Source organism: Paramormyrops kingsleyae, chromosome 13, assembly GCF_048594095.1.
Source record: "Paramormyrops kingsleyae isolate MSU_618 chromosome 13, PKINGS_0.4, whole genome shotgun sequence".
Taxonomy (NCBI): domain Eukaryota; kingdom Metazoa; phylum Chordata; class Actinopteri; order Osteoglossiformes; family Mormyridae; genus Paramormyrops; species Paramormyrops kingsleyae.
In genome coordinates this window covers 11613344-11638237 of record NC_132809.1, presented here as the reverse complement: position 1 = coordinate 11638237, position 24894 = coordinate 11613344, and the positions used below count along the sequence as shown (strand labels likewise).

The 24894-nt window shown below is 43.1% G+C and overlaps 3 protein-coding genes across 10 annotated transcripts in view; 1 reads left to right on the top strand and 2 right to left on the bottom strand.

Moving 5' to 3' along the window:
* The window catches only part of mob2a (MOB kinase activator 2a), a 53282-nt gene extending 48114 nt beyond the window's left edge, over window positions 1–5168 (top strand). For all 6 annotated transcript variants that reach the window (XM_023842112.2, XM_023842111.2, XM_023842108.2 and 3 more), the window contains exons 2-5: window positions 389–549; window positions 1153–1246; window positions 2661–2785; window positions 3269–5168. In XM_023842112.2, coding sequence (XP_023697880.1) covers window positions 389–549; window positions 1153–1246; window positions 2661–2785; window positions 3269–3537 — 649 coding nt within the window. In that variant the 3' untranslated portion in view covers window positions 3538–5168. The remainder of the gene's footprint in view (window positions 1–388; window positions 550–1152; window positions 1247–2660; window positions 2786–3268) is intronic.
* Window positions 5169–7706: 2538 nt separating this feature from the next.
* kcnj11 (potassium inwardly rectifying channel subfamily J member 11) lies at window positions 7707–12044 on the bottom strand. Its single transcript, XM_023842048.2, has one exon. The coding sequence runs from the start codon at window positions 11754–11756 to the stop codon at window positions 10602–10604; it is 1155 nt and encodes a 384-aa protein (XP_023697816.1). The 5' UTR covers window positions 11757–12044; the 3' UTR covers window positions 7707–10601.
* Window positions 12045–13526: 1482 nt separating this feature from the next.
* abcc8 (ATP-binding cassette, sub-family C (CFTR/MRP), member 8) overlaps window positions 13527–24894 on the bottom strand; it is a 47626-nt gene continuing 36258 nt past the window's right edge. For 2 of the 3 annotated variants that reach the window (XR_002841835.2, XR_011982206.1), the window contains exons 30-42: window positions 24086–24243; window positions 23661–23753; window positions 23276–23378; window positions 18386–18499; window positions 17766–17886; window positions 17536–17666; window positions 17015–17093; window positions 16668–16776; window positions 16059–16162; window positions 15316–15449; window positions 14469–14531; window positions 13742–13937; window positions 13527–13631 (exon numbers count right to left, since the gene is read on the bottom strand). Coding sequence is in view for 1 of the 3 variants with exons in the window: in XM_023842247.2 (XP_023698015.2) it covers window positions 13800–13937; window positions 14469–14531; window positions 15316–15449; window positions 16059–16162; window positions 16668–16776; window positions 17015–17093; window positions 17536–17666; window positions 17766–17886; window positions 18386–18499; window positions 23276–23378; window positions 23661–23753; window positions 24086–24243 (1347 nt within the window). In the remaining 2 variants the exon portion in view is untranslated. Of the gene's footprint in view, window positions 13938–14468; window positions 14532–15315; window positions 15450–16058; window positions 16163–16667; window positions 16777–17014; window positions 17094–17535; window positions 17667–17765; window positions 17887–18385; window positions 18500–23275; window positions 23379–23660; window positions 23754–24085; window positions 24244–24894 lie in introns of all 3 variants that reach the window. The other variant, XM_023842247.2, reaches the window with a different exon arrangement.

Here is a 24894-nt window from a genome sequence, read left to right as displayed (position 1 = left end):
TTCTTTTGTCATCATTTCATATTTAATATTGATGATAAATTCCACCAACTACATTCTTAATTTTTTCTCTTGTGGACGTCCGTTGTGCCACAGAGAAAACATTCAACATTAGAATTGAATGTTTTACAGAGAACAGAAATAACGCAAGCTGCCGTGGGGGGGGGTTTACAGGGGTTGGTGGCTGGTACAGCTTCAGGGGCCAACGGAGGACGGTCAGTTGGGGGGGGGGGGCTACTCTTAATGACAGGCTGTGACATGTCCCTCCTGCATGCTTCCGAGACTGAAGCACGCTAGCAGTGCCGTGTCGCCAATAGCTATCGGCTCTACATCCGCCACTCATCTCCACCCATCTGTAACGCCCTGCCGCCCTTCCTTGTGCTTCCCGCAGGAAGTCAAAGACGAAGCCCAATGGAAAGAAGCCACCCACCGAGGAGAAGAAGCACTACCTGGAATCGGAGTACACCAAAGTGCGGGTCGTGGACTTTGACCTGAAGGAGCTGGTGGTGCTGCCGCGTGAGATCGACCTCAACGAATGGCTGGCCAGCAGCAGTGAGTCGCCCTCCGCCGGCCCCCGTGCTCAATTCAGCCATTTTTTATTTGAACCTTTCTGGGCGTGATTTCGAACATCTCTAAGCATGGGTGTGTTTGAAACAAGTTTCTTTAAACTATATTTGTTACAAATTCTATGAAAAACTCACTGTCCTTGTACGAACACGTCGCTTAATTTAATTAAACCTTTCAAGCCCTTCCAAACAGGAAACGTAGAGCCTCAGTAACTGCTTTTTAATTAAAACTTCCCTGAGTGTGTAATGTCAGACACTCGTCAGACACAGACTGCCTGTGCATAGCTGCTGTTTGGAGGAGTCTGGCTGCCTGATACATTACCCAGCCCCACAGTGTACACAGGCTTACAGGTTCAGAGACAAAGGCTGCATTTTTTATTTTATTTTTTTACTTTCTGTTCAGTCTGCAGTTTTTTTTTGTTTTTTTTTTTAAATGTGTCATGCTCTGTTACTCGCCAAAGCCACCTTTCCTGTCTGACACACACCCCAAAACCTTCCTGAATCGGAGCCACAGAAATGCAGACCGGTGGCAGCCTGTAATTATGCTTCCTGCGCATCGTCTCACTCGCTCCTTCTCACTGCCCTGCAGCGACGACCTTCTTCAATCTCATCAACCTGCAGTACAGCACAATCTCGGAGTTCTGCACCGGGGAGACCTGCCAAGCCATGACGGCCTGCAACACGTAAGTGCCGTCGCAACACACCGGGCAATGCTGCACAGTGACTGGGCCCCCTATGTGTGCCCAGAGCCTTCGGGCTAGATTCTCGCCAAGGAACCAAGGTTGTTGTTCAACTCGTGTGCCGTTTTGGTACAGAGTTGCCCACTAGGTGGCAGTGACGAGGCACTTGCTGAGGCTGCAGAGGCTGCACACAGAGATCAAACAGACTCTGTAGTCTGTTTTTAAAAGAGGCTCTTTTAGGGCTTTTATCCCCCCTTGCCCCCCTCTGTTCTGTCGCCAGGTAAGCTTGGAGCCTAAGGCTATTTCTGCTGGCACAATCATCAAGGCGACGGCACAGAACAGGGCATGGCGGGGTGTGAAGAGACCCCACACCACTCAATGCCAGCAGGGCTGCATGCTGGCCCAGTGACCAGCTGGATTAGACCAAAATGTCCATCTTTGTCCGAGACTTAGACGGTGTGATGGGAGCGGACGGCACACGCGCCCTTACTTTGAATGGAATTTTCACCAGAAATGGGTGTATACATGTCTGCTCCTTTCAGAGCCGACACACTTTTCACGATGTGGGGAGGTCATTCGAGGTTTACAAGTCCTGGAAAAACCGGCCTCTTGGCAAATTGCAAAACCGTTCTGTTCGTAAATCAGCTGACTAAGGGGAGAGGAACAAAGCAAACAGGCGGGTAATGGGGCGTGTCATTCCTGTGTCACAGGGGTCAATGATAGGCTTATGTTCAGAAATGATGTTCTGCAGAGGATCTGTTCTGCTTGTCTAGCCCTCTAATCATCACAGCCCCGTTCTGGCCTAGTGGGTGGCCCTTTATGAGCTGTAACCCAATCACAGGGCAGAGGTCTCCTTTTGCTTTTTTTCTCCCTCCCTCACTGGGTCTCCAGTGTATAAACGGTAGCCAATGTTCTCTCTCTCTTTTGGTTAATTGGCTGAGACCAGTGAGATAACATCAGCGCTTCCCCTCTCTATTTATGGAAAAGAAAGATGGTCTGATGGGAGAACCTCCAGGCGTTTTTAAGGGGCTCGTTTTATTTTCCATGATTTGATGAGTCGGGGGGGCGGGGGGGCACACGGTGGATAACATTGTCAGTAGGCATTTGAAATCCACCTATGCAATGTTTAATGCGCGATAGGTTATGCGAGTTCATGCATAATGGTGTCCAGCAATGCAATGTCGTTTTGTCCGAAGTGTCCCGTTGTATTGTACCCTGTGGACACAGCCCTCCTATTCCCTTTATGGGCTTAGAGCAGATTAAAGGAGCGTGTGAAGTCACACACCCAGTAACCTTCGGCTAATGGTTAACTTGTGGAAACGGCACAGACCCACCTTAGGCTGTGTGTGTTATGTCACTCACAGGAGACGATGGCAAATAATCGTTAACATTCTCCCCGCGTTTGTCTCTCCTGAAGGATATACTACTGGTATGATGAAAAGGGGAAGAAAACGAAATGCACAGCTCCCCAGTATGTAGACTTTGTCATGAGTTTGGTGCAGAAACTGGTCACAGATGAAGACATTTTTCCCACAAAATACGGTAAGTTTGGGTAATTGCTGCCCCCTGCTGTTTCATGTAATATTGCAGTTGTGTTGTGTTGTAAATCTCTGGCTGACCCTAGAAGCCTGTTGTCTGGCTTTTGTCTATCAAAAGTTATCTGATTAGTTGACTAAAATTGAATGTACTTTTTGAATCATTAGTTATAATATTCAATACTTATCAGGATATACAAATGACAGATTACTCCTTTAGATGCTTATTTAACCTGCTTATCTAAGAATCTGAATTAATGACATCATAAATTTAGAAGCTGGCATGAATCGTTGTGTACAGATTGGGGCTCCAGGGCAAATTGTCTAATTGGGACAGCTTGGATTTTATAATGAGCTTTATGCCCCCTAGTGGCTATGTTTAAAAAAAATCAATTTGGGTGTGAAAAGCACTTGTAAAGATCAATTAATTTTTTTTCTTTCTGTGCCCCTCATTGTACCACCCTGTCTTTCTTTGCGCTGAATGATGCAGGCAAAGAATTCCCAAACTCGTTCGAGTCACTTGTGAAGAAGATCTGCAGGTACCTGTTCCATGTGCTGGCTCACATCTACTGGGCGCACTTTAAGGAGACTGTGGCGCTGGACCTGCAAGGCCATTTGAACACACTCTACGCACATTTCATCGTATTCATAAGGGAATTCAACCTGGTGGACCCCAAGGAGACCTCCATCATGGACGACCTCTCTGAAATCCTCTGCACACCCTCGCCTACCGCACAGAACCATGTGACGGAGAGATGAGACTGCACTGAGGGGACGAGGGGGAGGGGACAACCCCAGGAAGGGCAGGACAGAGCCAGCTAGTGTGTCGGCAGGACTTACAGACATTCTGTACCCTGAATCTCGCCACCATTAGGACCCCACCAGCAAGGGTCTGCTTAGCAGGCAGGCAGTGCTGTGGGCAGCCCCCAAGGGGCGGAGCTGGCCTGCTCAACCTGCCCTTTTCATCACTAGGAATAAAATGTCTTGGTTTATTTCTTTTTCTGTTATTGTTTTCGTGGGTCTCTGTTCACGTTCTCTTCCTTTTTCTAACACCAGGTGATGCTCCTAACGTACCGTTGTATGACATTATTATAAGAAATTCTGCAGTGCCACTCTGATCACAGTGACGTTTGCCGCCCTCTCCACTATCGGGGGGTGGGGGTGAAATGGTGTCCTTTTTGCGAGTCTCCTGCCAGGGGTGATGTTTGCGTTTTTGCTCGTTGAATTTTGTTTTAAATGGGTTTCTATCTGGAATAATTGGAGCACTTCCCTTGCAGGACCTTGGGAGGGCGGGTTTGCAGCTCTGAATCAGAGCCAAGCTTTCTGTACTAGTGCTGCGTCGTATCAGCATCTTCGTCACCGTCCTGATGATATGTTTTACCCTCATTTTACCAGAAACTGTTGTCTGGGTTTGTAGGAGGGACTTAGAGCTAGTGAAGGTGGGTTGGGGTGAGGTTTGAAAGGAAACAGGGTTAAGATCTCTTCTCTCCCTGGGGGAGAGAGGGGGGACTGCAGCAGAATGGGTTAATGAGCCAGAACAGTGTTTGCCAACCAGGTCCTCAGGGACCCCAGACAGTTGAAGTTTTTGCTCCCTCTCATATCCCTGCCAGACAGTCCACATTTTTGCTCCCTCTCATATCCCTGCCAGACAGTCCACATTTTTGCTCCCTCTTATATCCCTGCCAGACAGTCCACATTTTTGCTCCCTCCCAGCTCCCGGAGCAAAATCGTGGACTGTCTGGGGGTCCTGAAGGACCAGGCTAGGAAATGCTGATCTAGAGAAGGAGCATCGGAGGTCCATGTGCCCCAGACGAGACACTTTGAAGAAACAGGCAAGGAGAATGTCTGTAAGTACCAGGATAGGTAGTTCAAGTGATCGGGAGGTCCTAAGGCACCTACCACCCCCTCCACCCCCCCATGCCCAAACACATGCCAGTCTGCTTGAAGAAAAGCATAACCGTGTGGCTTAAGGAGGAGATGGATGGAACATAACCACAAACCTCTGCTGTTAAGGCATAAAGATGTGCCGATTGTTTTATTTTCTGCAAAGATGTCACTGTAATGGGTTGTAGAGAACAAAACTTTAATGGAAGCAATGGAGACACATGTAGTAAATGCACACAACTGGCTAACATTTTGAGATGGCAAACCCCATCAGGTGAATGAATGAGTGTGAAGTAAACAGAGTCACTGAGAGTACAAATGGATAATGGTTTCTGTTGGGCTGCCCTCTGCTGGTGAGGTTTAGTCATTTTATTTATTTTTTTCTTGGATGTTTTCAGGGTTCTTCAGTTCTTGCTTTCATTTTATGTATTTTAATTATATAAATTAAAAGCAATTTAATATTTTATGCTTTGTGAATTATAACCTAATAAAAGATGGAAATGCCATAGGTCTGTTTTATTCAGTAACTTCTAAAATGGAGACTAATATAAAATACGGAAGTCGCGCCCTAGTCAAGGTTTATGGCTGTTGTGTGAACAGTGCGATCAAAATGTTAGAATAGCCTTTATTCAACACGGAAGAAGTCGATACATCTACACCTTCACTGCGGGAGCAGTGGAAGGTGCTATAACCTGTTCTGATTCGGCCAAAACGAATAAATCAAGTAAACTGACGAGTTAAAAGAAATAAGCCGGCGATTCGCAGCGGGAGATGAAGTCTTTCTCCCTACAAGGCCGTACCTTCAAAGAATGAACAAAGACAGTGACACCACACTTCCACTAGATGGCAGCGCTATAACATATACTGTTCATTCACATGCAGCTGAACACCATGAACCGTCTTAAAAAACAATATTTTAGGAATCTACTGAAACAACTTAAAAATGAATAGTACTTAAACATTCCCTCCAATTTTTATTTTTTAATGTATCAAATATCTGCTGTGCTGTAATGTTATTTAACACCTTATCGATGCCCAATAATAGATTTTCATGTATATTTTATTCTCACTAAAGATAAAATCATTTTTGTTTAATATTGATACTCAACACCATTGATATCTGGCTTTAAAATTGGGACGATGATAGTTCTTTTTGTTCTTTATGAGAAAATTTCACAGAGATTAGTACCTGCAAAGAGAAACAGCCAGGGTTTTGGAAGGTGGTGACTATTAGGTAGACGATTTGTTGCTGCTTTGTAGCAGAAGCCATTCAGGAAAGATTAGTCGAGAATGCATGTTAGGCTCTGAGCAGCTAGGTCATGTTACTGGCTGCAGACGTAAGCCCTCATAGGTACCGGTAGATGGGCGTAAATACATTATTTACGATCAAACTATAAATACATTATTTACGATCAAACTTGGTGCCCTTTGTCATCTTTCTCTGTGGGAGACTCCTTTGCCTATGTGACCCGAATGCATCTTCTGATTTGCCACAGAGTGTAGGTCAGCTAATAAACGTAAAAGGAAGCTTTGCAAAAACTACTAGGCCTATAATATTTATGAATGGAATTGAGTATCACTAAGCAGGCATGCAGAGCACCAGGACAAAGATGTACCTAACGAAGATTGCAGTCCTATCAAACTAATTTTATCATACGGATCACTAACTTGTTAAATTATGTTGTGAAACTGTGCCAAAGACAGTCTTAGTTTTACTTAAAATTATGAGATATTTCTTATAAAATTATTTTAAAGTCCCTCTTACATGCCGTCCTTTCACGATGTGACTATTGCATGCCTGCCCTTTGAGATGTCGTGCTATATCCCCCCCACCACTGGGGCAAATTCATCTCCCCCCCCAAACTCCTGCTCCTTCCATAGCCACTGCTGGGGGGCCCTAAAAATTTGTATCATCACTGCATTGGTCAGGGTTGGGGGCCAGCATCTCCAGGCGGCCCCTGCTGCCAAGGGAATATATTTACGCAAGGGGATATTAATATATCATGTTTTAATATTAAAATTCTCAATCTAAAACAATTTGCCTTGATCATTTATGTTAAGCCTTGTGTCGAATGATGGACAGGCAGACAAATTTGTTAAGAGAGAACAAACACAATATTCTGCACTTTCAGTTTTGTACTAACATTCTTTGAGTGTTTCTCCTGGTGCTTGATTTCTCAAGGGTTGTCCCACCTTGAAGAACATGGGGCACAAGGTTGCATTATGAGAACCAAAGGACACTATAGACTTATTACGCCTTATTAAAGAAATACAGACATAGCCTTGAATAAACATACCTGAATATATCCATGACAGCATGACCCAAAACAGTGCCGGTCTGACCAGGCACTGAGAAATAATGCTTCAAGTAGGGATGGCGAAAACTAAAAAATTTCTTGACCGACCACCGAGCCTCAGTAGCCGGTTGAAACCGGTTAACCGATTAGTTTAAAATATGGTACGCTATTTGAAATAACAGCCATTTCGAGCCGCGCCTGCAATTTCGCAACTCTGTCGCATCTCTCTGCCGCTCTGCCTTCCGCACACACACACACACACACACACTGCCACTCACGTCACTTTTTTAAAATCCCCTACAGCGCGAAACATGAGTCCCGCAAACGCGGCGCCGAAGAGCTTGTTGTATGTAATCGTAGGACAAATGGCTCCTTAGTTTCAAATGGTTTGGGTACAAGGTGATCGCTTTGAAAATAAAGGCGTTTGTCTAGGTTAGAAGCTCATTTGAAACATTGCCACGGCTCATTTAAGAAAATGACAGCTCCGAAGAGACGCCGCTTTAGTTGAGGTAGTGCTAACCATAATAAAGAAAGATGATGATCATCATCACCTTATCGGTTACCACTGAAATGTAGATGTAATGTATTTCCAAATCTAAGCCCATCTTATGCGGAATGTTGCCTAATAGACTGCAACATGATAAAACCAATGGATAAAACAGGCACCTTCAGAATGCGTAAAAGACGCACCGGCCAAGGCAGGTCTAACTCACTGTGTGCCTTCTAATAACGGACAGGACAACTCTGTTGTATAATTAATATTATTTTTTTATTTTTCAAAAAGACAAGTGTCAACTTCTGTTAAGGGCAACATCTCCTAAACCATAACAGACAAAAACCTACAGCTATTCTTAAGAATAACATTAAATAAACGAAAAATTATTAGAATCTATGAATGAGAATACTGTAGCCAACAAACAGCTCACAGACAGGTGTTAAGGGTGCTAATTATTAAAACATAACACAACGGTTTGGCCATTAGTTATTCTTGGAAAATAAATTAACGAAAAACAAGTTAAAGTTAAATTTCGCAAACCTTGTGAGCGCGCGAACCCAAACGCTGTGACCTCGCGCCAAATGTTTTTATTGGTTTATTAAGTACAAACAGGCGAGTTATGAAAAATTGAGTGTGAGGGATAATTTGTTCACTTAACACAAAAAGATGAGGAATGAGATGGCTAACTGTAGTAGCGTATAGTCCACTGTCTATAATAGCCTAATTTAGATATCACTTTTTTTTTTTAACCGACTACCGACAACTTTGACCGGTTAACGTTGATACGGTCAACCACCGGTCAAACGGTCATCGGTTAACATCCCTAGCTTCAAGTGAATATTTATAGGATTGAATACCACAACTATGCTGTAGTATTTATATATATATATATATATATATACACTCACCTAAAGGATTATTAGGAACACCATACTAATACGGTGTTTGACCCCCTTTCGCCTTCAGAACTGCCTTAATTCTACGTGGCATTGATTCAACAAGGTGCTGAAAACATTCTTTAGAAATGTTGGCCCATATTGATAGGATAGCATCTTGCAGTTGATGGAGATTTGAGGGATGCACATCCAGGGCACGAAGCTCCCGTTCCACCACATCCCAAAGATGCTCTATTGGGTTGAGATCTGGTGACTGTGGGGGCCATTGTAGTACAGTGAACTCATTGTCATGTTCAAGAAACCAATTTGAAATGATTCGAGCTTTGTGACATGGTGCATTATCCTGCTGGAAGTAGCCATCAGAGGATGGGTACATGGTGGTCATAAAGGGATGGACATGGTCAGAAACAATGCTCAGGTGGGCCGTGGCATTTAAACGATGCCCAATTGGCACTAAGGGGCCTACTGTGTGCCAAGAAAACATCCCCCACACCATTACACCACCATCACCAGCCTGCACAGTGGTAACAAGGTATGATGGATCCATGTTCTCATTCTGTTTACGCCAAATTCTGACTCTACCATTTGAATGTCTCAACAGAAATCGAGACTCATCAGACCAGGCAACATTTTTTCAGTCTTCAACTGTCCAATTTTGGTGAGCTCGTGCAAATTGTAGCCTCTTTTTCCTATTTGTAGTGGAGATGAGTGGTACCCAGTGGGGTCTTCTGCTGTTGTAGCCCATCCGCCTCAAGGTTGTGCGTGTTGTGGCTTCACAAATGCTTTGCTGCATACCTCGGTTGTAACGAGTGGTTATTTCAGTCAAAGTTGCTCTTCTATCAGCTTGAATCAGTCAGCCCATTCTCCTCTGACCTCTAGCATCAACAAGGCATTTTCGCCCACAGGACTGCCGCATACTGGATGTTTTTCCCTTTGCACACCATTCTTTGTAAACCCTAGAAATGGTTGTGCGTGAAAATCCCAGTAACTGAGCAGATTGTGAAATACTCAGACCGGCCCGTCTGGCACCAACAACCATGCCACGCTCAAAATTACTTAAATCACCTTTCTTTCCCATTCTGACATTCAGTTTGGAGTTCAGGAGATTGTCTTGACCAGGACCACACCCCTAAATGCATTGAAGCAACTGCCATGTGATTGGTTGATTAGATAATTGCATTAATGAGAAATTGAACAGGTGTTCCTAATAATCCTTTAGGTGAGTGTATATGGAACAGCAGTTAAAAACTGCATTTTAAAAAGGCATTTTAAGAAAGATTTGTAGCTTGCTTTTGTGAGTTTAGGTCCCCAGGAAACTATTTCAAAGGTATGGTACACATCTCACTGCTGTAAAGCCAAAGGTTTGCTGACCGCAGAGACACCAGTGTACCTAATGTCCTCACTTTGTAACTGCTACATACAGCTGCAGTGGTGAGCTCTAAGTCACTGAGAACCTATGGTCTCTCCTGGGCTGCCCACAATCCCACCAATGTCCCGGTGATGGACAGACTCGATATACATATTTGAAATGAAATTGCAACAAGTGACTTTTACCTGCGCAGCTGCTTGGTTTCCCATTCACTCACAGGTACATGGGATTCACACAAATGCACACACACACACACACACACACACGCACACACACACACAAATTAGTTGCAAAAATTGCTTTCCAGTTTATTGCTGGTATCAGGCAAGTAACATTTGACAATAACAAGCAAACCATCCCCTCTCACACTGACTGAAAAGCCTTCCCAAGACAGCAATTCCCGACTTCTGGGGAAATTCATGCAAATTGTGCAAATGAACTTTACCTGGCAGACCTACTATTTTTTTCCTCCTTGATGCTTTTTGGTGCATTTTCATGTGCAACAAGATCATATACCATAAAAAAAAATCATTCATTGAGATAAAACGTGTACAGTTCATTCAATGCTATTGAGTATTCCTCTTAAAGGTTACATTCATCATCATCCATGATTGCTTCTCCACAATAGGCTCACGGTGTCACAAATCATTATGATTTTTGCTGTTGGTAACAAAGTACAAGAGTTATATAAAAGTGCATAAATATAAAAATGGTTTAAAACTTAAGAACAAAAAATAGAATTGGCACCCATACATTTTAAAAATGCACTTGCATATAAACGGAAGCGATTCCGTAGACAAAACAACCCTAAAGTATGTGCATATTTTATTATTATTATTATTATTTTCATTTTTAAGATCACTACTGCCTCTCATAAATAACTACTCGGTGCCCCCGAGCTCCGCGGCCGGTACAGCTTGCTGCCGTCTTCTCACCGATTCCTTCTGCAAGGACTCCCTGAGTCCGTACCGTGACAAGCCGCCTTCCTCCAACAACTGCTTAGCGCTGCATGTAGGGGTCGGTACTTTGACCGTTTTCCCGAACTTCGAATAGTCCACAGCGTACATTCCATCATCTTCGGAGACGGTGGGGACAAAGCGCTGTCCCCAGAGAATCTCCTCCGACAAATAGGACGTCCGAGCCTGCGTCGTAATGCCTGTGGTCTCAACGACGCCTTCCAGCACTACGATGACTTCAATGTCCTCACGCTGCAGCTCGGCTGCTGACAGCTCGTACAGAGGACTGTTTTTGTCAATTATGTGACTTATGATCAGGGGGGACACCAGGAAGATACCGTTAGTCCCAATAGGGTTGTCCATCTGAATGTCTATTTGGTCAAGGGGAATGACCTCCCCTTCTTGCGTCGTGGTCCGCCGCACCACCTGCATTCGCACCGCGGCACTGATGATCATGCTTTTCCGCAGATCGCCGATCCTTATCATGAAACAAAGCTTGTCGTTTCGGGGGGCGATCACGGCGTGTTTGCTGAAGATCAGCGTCTCGGCTCGACGGTGAGCCTGCGCCGTCTTCATGAAGATGCAGCCTAGCATGATGGCGTTGATCACCAAGCCGACGATGTTCTGGAGGATGAGTGTGATGACCGCCGAGACGCACTCCTCCGTGATCATTCTGCCCCCGAAACCGATCGTGACCTGCACTTCTATGGAGAACAAAAACGCCGACGAAAACGAGTGAATGGATGTGACACAGGGAACGAAATCGTCCCCTTTCTCGTGTAGGTCCCCGTGCGCGAACGCTATGAGCCACCAGACCATCCCAAAAAGCAGCCAACTACATAAAAAAGACATAGTAAATATGATAAGCGTGTGGAGCCATTTCAGATCCACGAGTGTGGTGAAAACGTCTTGTAGGAAGCGTCCCTGCTCTCGGATGTTCGTGTGGGCTACGTTGCAGGTTCCGTTCTTGGCCACGAACCGAGCCTTCCTTTGTCTTGTCTTAAATCTAGGCTGCAATACATCCTCCGCCAGCCGCGTTAACACATAATCTTCAGGAATAAGTCCCTTTCTGGACAACATAGCGCTCCCATACTCGGTAGACCCCGATCCGTGGAAGACCGATTTGTTTCTGTTTGACGAGGACCCCCTGCGTAAAAAAAAAGAGACACCTTACAATTGGCTTCCTGGATGGCTTGTCCAATGACTGTTAGTCCAAGATGACCTAGGAGTTTTGTCATCTATTTTCTATAAGCTTGTGGCTAAAATTGCCGGATCAGGAGCTCTGCAGTCGCTGGATTCCCGAGAGGGGACTCCGCTTTCATGACACCAGCTGCTAGTGTCAGTCACCGTGCAATTCGATCGTTTGACGTGATCTGGATCCGACCCTGTTAAAGCGGCGGGGCCAAGTCGGGAAAGGGCGTCCAAGGTATGCGGTGCGCGCAGGGATCGCAGCGCCCTGCAGCGGGGCACCGGCAAACGTGAGAAAGCTGGGAGAAGCCGGTAAAACGGAAGCAGAAAACAAATCCAGTGACACACTGGCAAATTCTGCATCCAACAGCAAAAACCGTGATCTACAAGTCGCTTGGTTTTATATCTGCTATTGAATAAGATATTATTTTCTTTGTAAGAAATTTATATTAAAATACGCATTAATAATACTTTATTAATTTTTTATTTAAATCTTGCAAGTCGGAGAACAACTAGCATGAATAGGTTTTAATATCGAAGTGTTTAAAGCATATTGTTATGTAAGGATGTCATGAATAAAAGTAGTGTGGTTTTGCCCGTTCAATCATATTTTTCCCCTTATAATTAAGATACTAGACTGCATTATAGGTCACTCGAATATTCGATTAGTTATTGAGCGATTTTAATAATCTAGATGTTCGTTTTCATACAGATGGTTCGTTCATTGCCTGTGCATGTTTCTTAAGTTTATTTTAAGCACTGCTATCAAGCTTTAGAAATGTGTTCGACTTTACTGCAGCTTATCTTGGGTCATTACCACAGGGAGGCCCCCCATAACTGTTCGTTACTAGGTTACTGTTTTCAGGGTTGGCACATTAATTCCAGTCATGAATTAAACATAGTATTTATCATGGATATGGCCGTCTTTCATAAGACACCATAAAAGCACCTAATGCGGTATGAAAATAGATTTTGGTCATCAAAACATTAGTTTTGTCTTGCACAACGCTGGAAGCTGGTATGGTTAGCTAAATGCAGTTATAAACACGTTTCCCTATATATTTCTATAATGTTTTACTAGCACTGTTGTTTTTTTAGTTTAAACTTTGAGTACATTTATTGTGGTGCCGTGTAGTAACTTTTAGCACCAGATCGGTAGAACCAAGGTAATAAATATATTGAAGAAATATCGCCGGACAGGTTCGTTATAAAGAAGTTATTTTAATTTCAAGGAAAATGAATGTGCACAGGATGAAAAATCCGCTTAAGTTCTCGTGATTTTTGCGCACCTTTCTTATATAATGCACAAGTTGAGATTTCTTTATATTTAAATCCATATGCCCTGTATAAGGGTATAGGAGTGACTTTTCAGTATACTAAATATTACAGTAATCATTTTAAATGTACCTTTCACAACCAGTCTATGGCACTTGTTTTAAATAACGTTTTCGACTAGGCTTATGTATTTTAACCATCTTTCAGAATATGATTCCTTTGATTTGTTATTGGAAAATATGGTTAAACTGATGAACGATAATGTTTGATAAGAGAACAATTTTGTATTTTTGGCTTCAGCTGCATCTTGCCGGTGCCTGTAACATAAACGACATATACAACGGGGTCTCGTTTTGCACACTGCAGAAAAGAGCGCACAACATATAATTCAATATATACTGCATTTATTTGTCAGTGCAAAAAAAAAAAATATTTATCTTAAAACATTACTGCGTGATCGTTCGGACTTCGCCGCCACGACTGTGGAAAAATCTGGGGGTAAAAGAAAATGAATTTGCGATTTCTTAAAGTAAAACACAGTACATTGACAGAGAATGTGATGTGCTTTTATTAAAGAATTAAAATATTTACAAATATCATACATGATTAAAAAATAATGATCCGTTGTACAATTGCACTTATAAGATCCTTCTGAGTCCCTCATTTGTCTGCACGGACGAAGGATGCGAAGACGCTGTCCTCTCGGTCCAACAGCACGCCAGGCTTGTCGTACTCCAAGATGATGCCGCGCTTCATGACGATGACCAGATCGGCGTTCAGGATCGTGTGGACGCGGTGCTGTAAACCGAAAAAGCCCATCGAGCAGGATGCACATACTTCTTCCACAAGCATATGCACAATTAAGCTCATATTTCTTACACACTCGTCAGAGAAAGCCACATCTAGCGGCACTTTCTCATTTAGAGAATGGCTCAGCTCGGTATGACGCAGTGTGATTCGAAAACCCATTTTGAATTCCGGAGCAGTTTTTTCATTTGCTGAAAATGGCACCTCAGGGGGGAAAAGTACGCTTGATTTGGAAAGCCATAATGACTATGGATTTTTTTTTCTATCTCTGTTCAAGGTCGAATGGCTCTTCATTTGATACCTGAGTGGTTTTTTTTAGGACTACAGTCTAGTAGGACATAAAGAGAGTTTTATCTTTGCTTCCATTTCCTTTGGGTCCTGGGAACATTTAATAACTAAACAAAAAAATAATTCCGTAAGACCTCAGCCATTCTGCTTCCTTGCATAAACCAGGCATGTCTGGTGCATTTCACAGACTAGGAGATGAGAGACGGTTAAACAGAAGACTCACGTGACACTTACAGCTATAATGACCACGGTGCGATCTGCAAACGCCGTCATTACGACTTTTTGTAGGATGCTCTCCTGGTTAAAAAAAAAAACAGTAATAATACAGCATTGAAATAAATCTGAAATTTACACAAAGGGTGGCACAGTAACTATTGTAACGTTAATAGTATTGCCTCACACCTCCAGAGTGGAGTCTCATCCCTGCTTTATACGTGTGAAGGTTGCTCATGGGAATTTTTACCGAGGACAGAAGGAAAAATGATTGGTTCAGAGAGATAATCAATCACATTGTAGAGGAGGTGGGTCCTAGCAATTAGAGGAGGCAGGACCAACCAATGAGATGTCTTAGTCCCACCTCCTCTACAATCTGATTGGTTATCTTTTTGAACCAATCATCTTTCCTTCTACCCTCAGAATATTTTTGTGTAAGTAAAACTCCCATGAACGTGGAGTTTGAGTGTTGTACATTTGTGAAGTAGGTTTCCTCCAGGTACTCCAAGCTGTTAGGTGATCTGGTGTCTTTAAATTGCCTGTAGTATATGAGGCCCTGTTCTGGAAATTACCATGTGTGTGTGTGTGTGTGTGTGTAGATCTACCCTAGGTGTTTGAATGCATATGAAACATATTAATTCTGTAGCATAAAAACCACTGTTCCTGGATTCCATGACCGTTTACACGTCAAACGTCTCTGCGTTCATTCATTCATGTTGTGTGAAGACAGTGTTGGGGAGGAAGCTCACTGATATCCCGGCTGATTATGATGGGGTGTCCCTGATGTGCAATTAGTCATGACAGCGGGTACCTCTGCAACCCCCCAGCCGCTATCCTCAGTGCCCCCAGTGGTCCTGAGGCTGCTCACCGTTGCCATGTCGATGGAGGCCGTGGCCTCGTCCATGATCAGGATACTGCTCTTCCTGACGAAGGCCCGAGCTAAGCAGAAGAGTTGACGCTGGCCCTGGCTGAAGTTCTCCCCTCCCTCTGTCACTATGGCATCTGTCAACATAGCACAGGTTGGTGGCTGAAGCTTCCCCCACCTCACCGGGACGCACCATGCGGCCATCTCACTCCCAGCAGCCTTTGTTCTAACAGGATGTCACAGGGCATTCTGGGAATATTCGGGAATGTTAAGGAGACATCCCTCATTTATTGTTTTAGGGATGTTGCCATAATGTTTCTTCCAGCTCGTTAGCCAACATTCACTGGTCGTAATTTTGTTAGCCGAACAGGAAGAAATCTCCAATTCCTGCAAGTTCTGTTCAGCGGGGGATTTGAACGGCGTCACTCCGATTTATGCAACTGCAAAAGCATTAATCTGTAAATGTGGCTGGGAGAAACAAACAAACGAGCCTCATTTGACCTTCTCTGCAAAGGCAAGGGCCAATTGAAATAACATCCTGCAGGAGATATTCCCACTCGTCCATCAGTGGATTCGATAACCGGCTTCTCTAAATGCAGCCACTTCTCGTCTGGCAGTAACGAGAGTATGAATTGTTCATGGCAATGCCGGCAGCTCTTCCACTGTTATTTCAGAGTCCGGTGGAGGTCATCTCAAGTTCAGACACGTGCGGGATGGCTGGAGACGCCGAGGTTGATGAGACTTACCGAGGCCCCCAGGCAGTGACTTCACCACGGGCTTGAGCTGGGCGATCTCCAGCGCCTCCCACAGCATGCTGTCCGTGGCCTTCTTCTCTGGGTCCAGGTTGAACCTGCGCACCAGCAAAAACGAAACAAAACTCAGCAAACTCAACCAGCTTCCGGAAGAATAATACCAGGAGCTCTGTTTGCAGTTCGCATAGAGCATATCCAAATTATGTTTTATCATGGGGGAAGAATTATAAGCAAATATGCTTTGAAAAATTACAGGAAGACACTGCAAACTGCTTACATAACGACAAGGTGTTTGCCATATTAAAAATGTACGTGCCTATACATACTTATACTGTCAATGGCAAGACAGATTACTGCTCGTTTAAATAACAATTTGCATTGATTGATTTTATTATTGAAAAACACCTCTACATAATTACTGTTTTTGTTCTGACTATGTTGTGAAATAAGGTAAAGGTTTGTTTCTGAAAGCCCTTATCTGGCAGGGCCAGACAACAGGAAATCTTTATGAGACACTTTCAGTGTTCCATATCTTTGGACGGGGCCACAAGCGTGGAGCAGGGCCACTCCATTTTATATGTGGGGGGGGGGGGGGCTCCTTACCTGATGGTCCCACTGAATAGGATGGGATCCTGGAGGATTATGGAGAACCGCGATCGCAGGGTTTGAAGCGGAAGCTTGGCAATATCGATCCCGTCAATGATTATTTGCCCTGTCAGTAAACACAATGATAAAATGCTATACATAGAAACAGAAGAAAAATATCCACAATTTATCTGTATATAAACATATTTATCTGTATAATAAATAGTGTTCCCTCACTATGTAAATAATCATATTAAATAAATAAGTATATGATATATAACTATATGAAAGATACCTAAATACCTGCCTCTAAGCAGGTGCTCAGCCTTCTTGTCCTATGCACTAATGAAGACATTCACATTTACCCTGAAACGCATCCACCATGCGGAAGAATGCCAAGGAAAAGGAGGACTTCCCACTTCCCGTCCTGCCACATATTCCGACCTGCGGAGGGGGGAGGGAGAGACGGCGTGTCAGCGCTGAGCGTGCCCCCGTCCGGCGACATGCAGGTCGCATTCTAACACGCCTCCGCTCCTTATTGGCTCGGCATTAGAAATGTCTTTCATCACGTGATGAGAGGACTGTTGGAATTACTTGAAATGGGACCCTCTCCCTGAATACAGATGCAGGTATTCACCACAAATACATGCCATAGATACATCAGAAATCTGTGCCGTAGATATATTATAAATCCATGCCATACATGCATTTATGACGTATGTCTGCCATGGATGTATGGCGTATCTAAGGCAAAGATTTATGCCATATCTATGACATGTATTGAACATGCCATAACATAAATCCATGCCATAGATACGCCATAAATACACGCCATAGATCTGCCATTAAAATATTGGGCAGTATACGCGGAGTCACCCTGCAGTACCTTCTGCCCCGGGCTGATGTGGGCATGGACGTTCTTCAGGACGGGCTTCAGCGTGCTGTCGTAGCGGACACTCAGGTTCTGGATCTGGATCTCGCCCTGCTCCGGCCAGCCTGGCGGGACCTGGGCGGAGGCTGTTTCCCCGCAGAGAGAGGGGTCACTGGCTGCGATGCCCTCTTCCAGCCCCCGCCCGCACCCCCACCCCTGCACACTGTCCCGGAGGACACACTCACACATGAGGCCCTCATAGTTCTCCGGCTCGGTCTTCAGAAGCCCGCTGATCCTCGTCACGGAACCCAGCTGCACCTCCATATCTGCCAGGTTCCTCACCATCCAGTTCAAGTAGTTCGACACCTAGTAAGACGCAGTGGTCGAATGTTCCTTATTTGCTGCTTTTTAATAGTTGCATTATTACGCTTAAAGTCCATATTGAATAGTAACATTGTGCCTTGACTGGATTATGCTCAACTTCTCCTCCATTCATCTTTTACAAGTTTTTTTCTAACAGCAGGGGGCATAGTGATTACTGAAAATGAGTTGAGCAGATAGGCTGCAGTGTACCTTGATTTTTCTAGGTATTTATTTCAGTATATATCCAGCAGGGAAAAAATGGTGAAATGTACATTTCTGAACTAACAAGTCAGTAACAGCAGCGTCTCTCAAACCAGTCCTCAGGTGCTCCGCGTTTTTGCTCCCACCCCGGCTCCCAGGGAGTTGGGGCGAGAGCAAAAACCTGGACCATCTGGGTGTTCCCAAAGACCGGACTGAGAAACACCGAGTTACAGAAGTGCTAACTAATGTAATATGACACAGCATTAGATGTAACGTTTAGTCTGGCTGGTTCTGCTCTCACCATCAGCGCGTAGGTCAGGCCCAGTCCCACCAGCCCGGTGGTCAGCTGGCTGTACAGAGAGTTGGTTATGGATGCCACTGCCGCAATTAAAACCACACAGGCGCCAATATACTCCTGTTAAAACACCATGTGCAAACACTGGAGATGACACATCCTCACCCTCCTAGTTCTGGTAATCCTTTGTCTAAACAAAACATAATCATAACATAACATTTTCTATTTAATAGATTTGTAGAAGACTTAGGGAGACCAGATAATCCATGTCAGGAGGATACTTTGAGCCGGAGCAGGATTTGTAAACTACCATTACAATTAAAGTGCCTGGAAGAACTGAATTATTTAGCCAATCACAAGGGCCTTTCGGTTTTAAAGTGGTTTGTAAAACCTGAAGTAGCTCAAAGTGTTCTCCCTGACATGGATTATCTGGTCACTCTATTAGAAGCCAAACTCTGCTCAGGATTTTTTTCATCCCCCTGGTTTACAGGCATTACAGATAAATACAGATAAGTGATCAGTGGCCACTTTATTAGGTATGTCTCTCATTCACACAAACATCCTGCTCCTCAAATACAGCTAATCCTGTGACTGCAACTCAATATCTGTGCGACAAAGAGGGGCATCAAGAGGTTCACTTACTGTTTGGCTAAGCATTAGAATGGCCAACATGTCTGATCTAAGAGATTTTAAACGTGGTGTAAAGCATCCCCAGCACCTTAGAAACAGACCCCCTCCTGAGACTTTACAGAGAATAGTGTGACTGACAGGGAAACACCTTGTTAATGAGTAAGGCTGGAGGAGAATGGCCTGGCTTGTTAAAACAAACAGGAAGGCCTCAAGCTCAGCAGAACATGTCAACCCTGGATGTGCTTCTACAGGCAAAAGTGTGTCCTGTGTTATACTGTATCTGATTATCTAGTCAAGTGGCCGCTGATTGTGTACACAAACACACTATTGCTTTAAGGATAAAGATTATAACAAATAATTGATATAACATCATATTTACACACATGCACACCTAAACATAAGAACATAAGAACATAAGAACATAAGAACTATACAAACGAGAGGAGGCCATTCGGCCCATCGAGCTCGCTTGGGGAGAACTTAACTAATAGCTCAGAGTTGTTAAAATCTTATCTAGCTCTGATTTAAAGGAACCCAAGGATTCAGCTTGCACTACGTTATCAGGAAGACTATTCCATACTCTGACTACACGCTGTGTAAAGAAGTGCTTCCTTAAATCCAGTTTGAAATGTTCTCCCGCTAATTTCCACCTATGGCCACGAGTTCTTGTATTTGAACTAATGCTGAAGTAACTATTCGGTTGAACAGCATCCAAACCTGTTAGAATCTTATAGACCTGGATCATGTCCCCCCTCAGTCTCCTTTGCTTGAGGCTGAACAGATTTAGCTCAAATAACCTTTCCTCGTATGACATTCCTCTAAGACCAGGAATCATTCTTGTGGCCCTACGCTGCACCTTTTCTAAGGCCGCTATGTCCTTTTTAAGATATGGTGACCAAACCTGTACACAATATTCTAGGTGAGGTCTCACCAAGGAATTGTATAATCTTAGCATTACCTCCCTTGACTTAAACTCCACACACCTGGAGATGTACCCCAACATCCTATTGGCCTTTTTTATTGCTTCCCCACACTGGCGAGAATGAGACATGGAAGCATCAACATACACACCAAGGTCTTTCTCATAATCAGCTACCTTTATTTCAGTAGGTCCCATAAAATACCTGTACTTTATATTTCTGCTCCCTACATGGAGTACCTTACATTTGTCTATGTTAAATTTCATCTGCCAGGTGTCAGCCCAGTCACTAATTAAATTAAGATCCCGCTGTAGCTGCTGAGCCGCTAGTTCAGTATCTGCTACACCACCCACCTTGGTGTCATCTGCAAATTTCACCAGTTTACTGTATATATTGGTGTCTATATCATTTATGTAAATTAGGAACAAAAGTGGTCCTAAAATTGAACCCTGCGGTACCCCACTATGAACGCAGGCCCACTGTGACATCGAGCCTCTTATAACTACTCGCTGCTTCCTATCCGTTAACCAGTTATCAATCCAAGTCGCTACAGTTCCTAAAATACCTGTCGCTTTGAGTTTAAGTGAGAGCCTCTTGTGGGGAACAACATCAAAAGCCTTTTGGAAATCTAAATAGATGACATCATAGGCCTTCTTATCATCAACTTCCTGAGTAGCTTCCTCAAAAAACTCCAACAGATTTGTTAAACAGGATCTACCTCTCCTAAATCCATGCTGGCTATCCCTCAAAATGTTATTTGAGTCCAGGTAATCTACCATTTTCTCTTTGATTATAGCCTCCATAACTTTACCAGTTATACAAGTTAGACTGATTGGCCTATAGTTTGACAAATTACTTCTATCCCCTTTTTTGAAAATGGGCGTTATGTTGGCATGCTTCCAATCAGAAGGTACCACACCTTCAGATAAGGATTTTTGAAACAGTAATGTTAAGGGTCGGCAAATAATATCCCTCATCTCTTTTAACACTATAGGTAAGATGCCATCAGGGCCCTGTGATTTATTTATTTTGAGCTTAGCTAGGCTTTGCAAAACATCAGCTTCAGTTATATATATATTAGTTATAGACGATGTTGAATTAGTAATAAGAACTGGTAAGTTACTAGTGTCCTCGACAGTGAATACCCGTGCAAAACTATCATTGAACTCATTTACTATGTCAATGTCGTTTTCAATTATAAGACCCTTACTATCCTGCAGATTAGTAATTTCAGCTTTTAGAGCTCTTTTAGAGTTAAAATACTGGAAGAAACTTTTAACGTCATCCTTAGCCTCCAATGCGATCTTCCTTTCGACATTCCTTTTAGCTCGTCTAATGTCATTTTTTAATTCAGCCTGTAGATTTAGATACTCTTGCTTTATTATGTCATCATCAGTTATTTTCCATCTCTGGAACAAAGCCCTTTTCCTCCTTACTTTATACTTTATGTCCCTATTAAACCACCTAGGTTGCAATTTCCTAGATTTATTCTTGCTAGAAACAGGTATGAAGTCCTCTTGTACTTGCAATAATGTGCTTTTAAAAAATTCCCATGCCTCTTCAACAGTTTTGTTATTTAACTCCATCCAGTTCACGGTTTCTAGTTTTAATCTCATACAATTGAAGTTAGCCTTCCTAACATTATATATTTTTGATTTGGACTTTGCTCTTCGGGCACTAAACTTAACCTCAAATTTAACCATGTTATGATCGCTACTGTCAAGTGGTTCTAAAACATCTAATTTACCAATCCTGTCCTGGTTATTAGACAAAACAAGATCAAGAATGGCATCTCCCCTGGTAGGGGTGTTAACAAACTGAGTAAAAAAACAATCCTGTACTAATTCCACCATCTCAAGTTCATTTTCAGAAGAGCCAGCAACAATGTCCCACTGTATCCCCGGTAGATTAAAATCACCCATAACTACCACATCATTTTTATTGCTCATAATCCTAATATCACTGTATAACAATCTGCTTTCCTCAGCAGCTACATTGGGTGCTCTGTAACAAACACCGACAATTAGGCTATTTGAGTTTGTAGCATCTAATTTTACCCATATAGCTTCCGTACTTTTACTTATATCAGTAAGCTCCCTTGCCTGCAAGATTTCCTTTACATATACTGCAACACCACCTCCCTTCTTACCTATACGGTCTTTACGGAACAATGTGTAACCATCCATATTATATTCTTGTCCATCCTTATCACTCAACCACGTTTCAGTTATTGCTATAATATCATAAGAGTCCGATGAGATAAGAGCCTCTAAATCATGAATTTTATTCCTAATACTCCTGGCGTTTAAATACAGACAACAAAGGGTAGGCTTATTACAGTGCCTACTTATAATATGATTTTTTTGGGCTTTCCGTTTCCCCCCAGTTACATACTTAACTAACCTCCCTGCCCCCCCAGTCCCTAGTTTAAACATTCCTCAACTACTCTACAAATACGCCTTCCCAGTACACTGGTTCCCCTCCGGTTCAGATGCAACCCATCCGGCTTGAACAGGTCCCACCTGTTCCAGAAGGTCCTCCAGTGCCCCATAAACCTAAACCCCTCTTTCCTACACCATCCTTTTAGCCACGCATTTAATCTCCTTATCTCAGCTAACTTAGCCTCACTTGCGCGTGGCACGGGGAGTATTTCGGAAAATACCACCATGGACGTTCTGCTTCTAAGCTTATTGGCGACTTCTATAAATTTATCCTGCAGAACAGCCCTTCTACATATATTCATTTTTGCTGGCGTTAAATACAAATGTAACATTTAGGCCTAGCTAGCAATTCTTAACCAACATTAGCCATTATAAAACACAGGTATAAATAATAAATCTTAATCATAAACTCAGCTTTGCTTGAATGCAAAAAGTAAACTACCAAGGGCACCAAGACACCAAGGGCATTCACTGTTATGATTTCCCTATTGCTATTGCCATTTTAAATGATTATATATATATTCTGATTCAAATATTAATGTTAATGTAATTGTATAGTGTGTAATGCTCATGTTTACATTTATTCTTACTACACCAACAGTTAATCACTTGACAACCTTTATTTGGATTTTTTTGATCTGTGTTCTGACATCAAAGTACTACTATTCTCTGCACATTTAAAATTGGTTCAAATATCAAAAATATTAGAAATATTTTATATGTAACAAATGTGAATGTAGCCAATTTATAAGCCAAGCATAAACTGGACTAAGAAAGAGTGAGCCAAGAAATAGAGATTCTGGACTCTGGTTATGACTAATTTTGTCACACTTACTAGTTTTACTTAGTATCCGCGCTGAATGAATTCGTTATAATTATGTTCATTAGGATTTGTGGGTAATTACCATTCGGACCTCCAGCCAGCGGTTGGCAGCAGTGAGGAAGAGTGATGCGATGTTATTGGCGTCTACATACTCTAGCAGCCTCTGTCTGAACCTGGCTTCATACCTGCAGCGAATAGACAATGGTGCATAACAAAAATTATTTGGTTGAAAAATCAGAGATTAAAATGAGTTAAACAATTAAAGAATAGTGACACCATTGTTTTTCCTTCAAATTTCAGTAATTTTTATCTAACAGATATCAGTGTCTAAATGGTACTTCTGAGAAAAACCGCTCCTTGGAAACGGAACCTATTTTCTTCAGTAGGTGACGTGTTATTTTTGTTCCACGTCTCCATGGATCCCTTTCCTCCAAGAGGCAGCAAGCGCCAGGCATAGTGCGACCTACCCAAAGGCACGGATGGTAGTCAAGCCCTCGACGGTCTCGGAGAAGTGAGAGAGCAGCGGCAGCTGTGTGGTGTCATCAAGCTGCTGCAGGTCCCTGCCAATGAGGGAGGAGGTGGGGTGGGCATGGGGGTGAGTGGGCATAGTCAGCAAAATCAGGCCTGTGCATAAGGCTGCTTATGCTAGCAGGGGATTCAGATACAGAGCTTAATGGGTTCCCAATAGTACACAGAAGAGCCCTTAACATAAAACAGCACTATAAATACTATAGATTAACCATTTAACAGCTTGTATAAAACAATGCTGTGAAGCAGTGCAGGTTTGCTGTAATCTAGCTAATCATTGATTATAAAGCTATAGGTGCAGCCATTAGCACTGGTGCTATCATTAATGGTGTTTTCGGCTCAGTCGACAGAACACGAGGGTCACCTGGAGGCCACCCGGAAATACTTCTGGATGAAGTAGCAGGCGATGGCCAGGGGGACAAAGGCGATGAGGAAGACGGGCGTGACGTAGGAGATGACACCCAGGGCGGAGACACACAAAAGGGTGGAGCGGCTCAGGCACTCCAGGGTGGCAGGGATGTGCTGAAACCAAGCAGTGTTTATGTGTTGGGTTAGGTTTAGGGTTAGGGTTAGGATTAGCTGGCCGCATTAATTACACCAGGCGTCCAGTTATAACTGTTATTTCTGGAGGAGTCTCTGCACACTCATAATCAGAGGCAGGCATTTCTGGTCCAGAAAGTAAGTAAGATTTTGTTTCAACCAACCAGTTGAGTACTCTGTGACTGTGACTCTTTATACTCAACTGGCTGTTGGAAACAAAATCTTGGTCTGGATTTCCACTTTCTGGACCAGAAATATCCACCTCCAGTCATAATTAAAAAGCTTTGAATGTCCAGCATTTCCATCCTCTGAACTTCTTAATTCCAAAAAAGGATGCTTAATTAACTGAGGTATATTGCACACTTATTATGCAAGGACATCATAAAAATACGGAGGCTCTCCGCATTACGATGGTCCGAGTTACGATATTTCAACTTTACGATGGGTAAATGTTTTTCACTTTCAGAAAATTATTCAATAAATGACATGAGATATTCAACACTGTATTATAAAATAGGCTTTGTGTAAATGAATTTGCCCAACTACAGGCTAATGTAAGTGTTCTACGCATGTTTAAGGTAGGTTAGGCTATGATGTTTGTTAGGTTAGGTGTACTGTATTAAAATTCATTTC

Bases quoted from the DNA above. Each gene is read 5' to 3' on its own strand.
- kcnj11 (XM_023842048.2), bottom strand. From the start codon at position 11,756: ATGTTGTCCAGAAAGGGACTTATTCCTGAAGATTATGTGTTAACGCGG.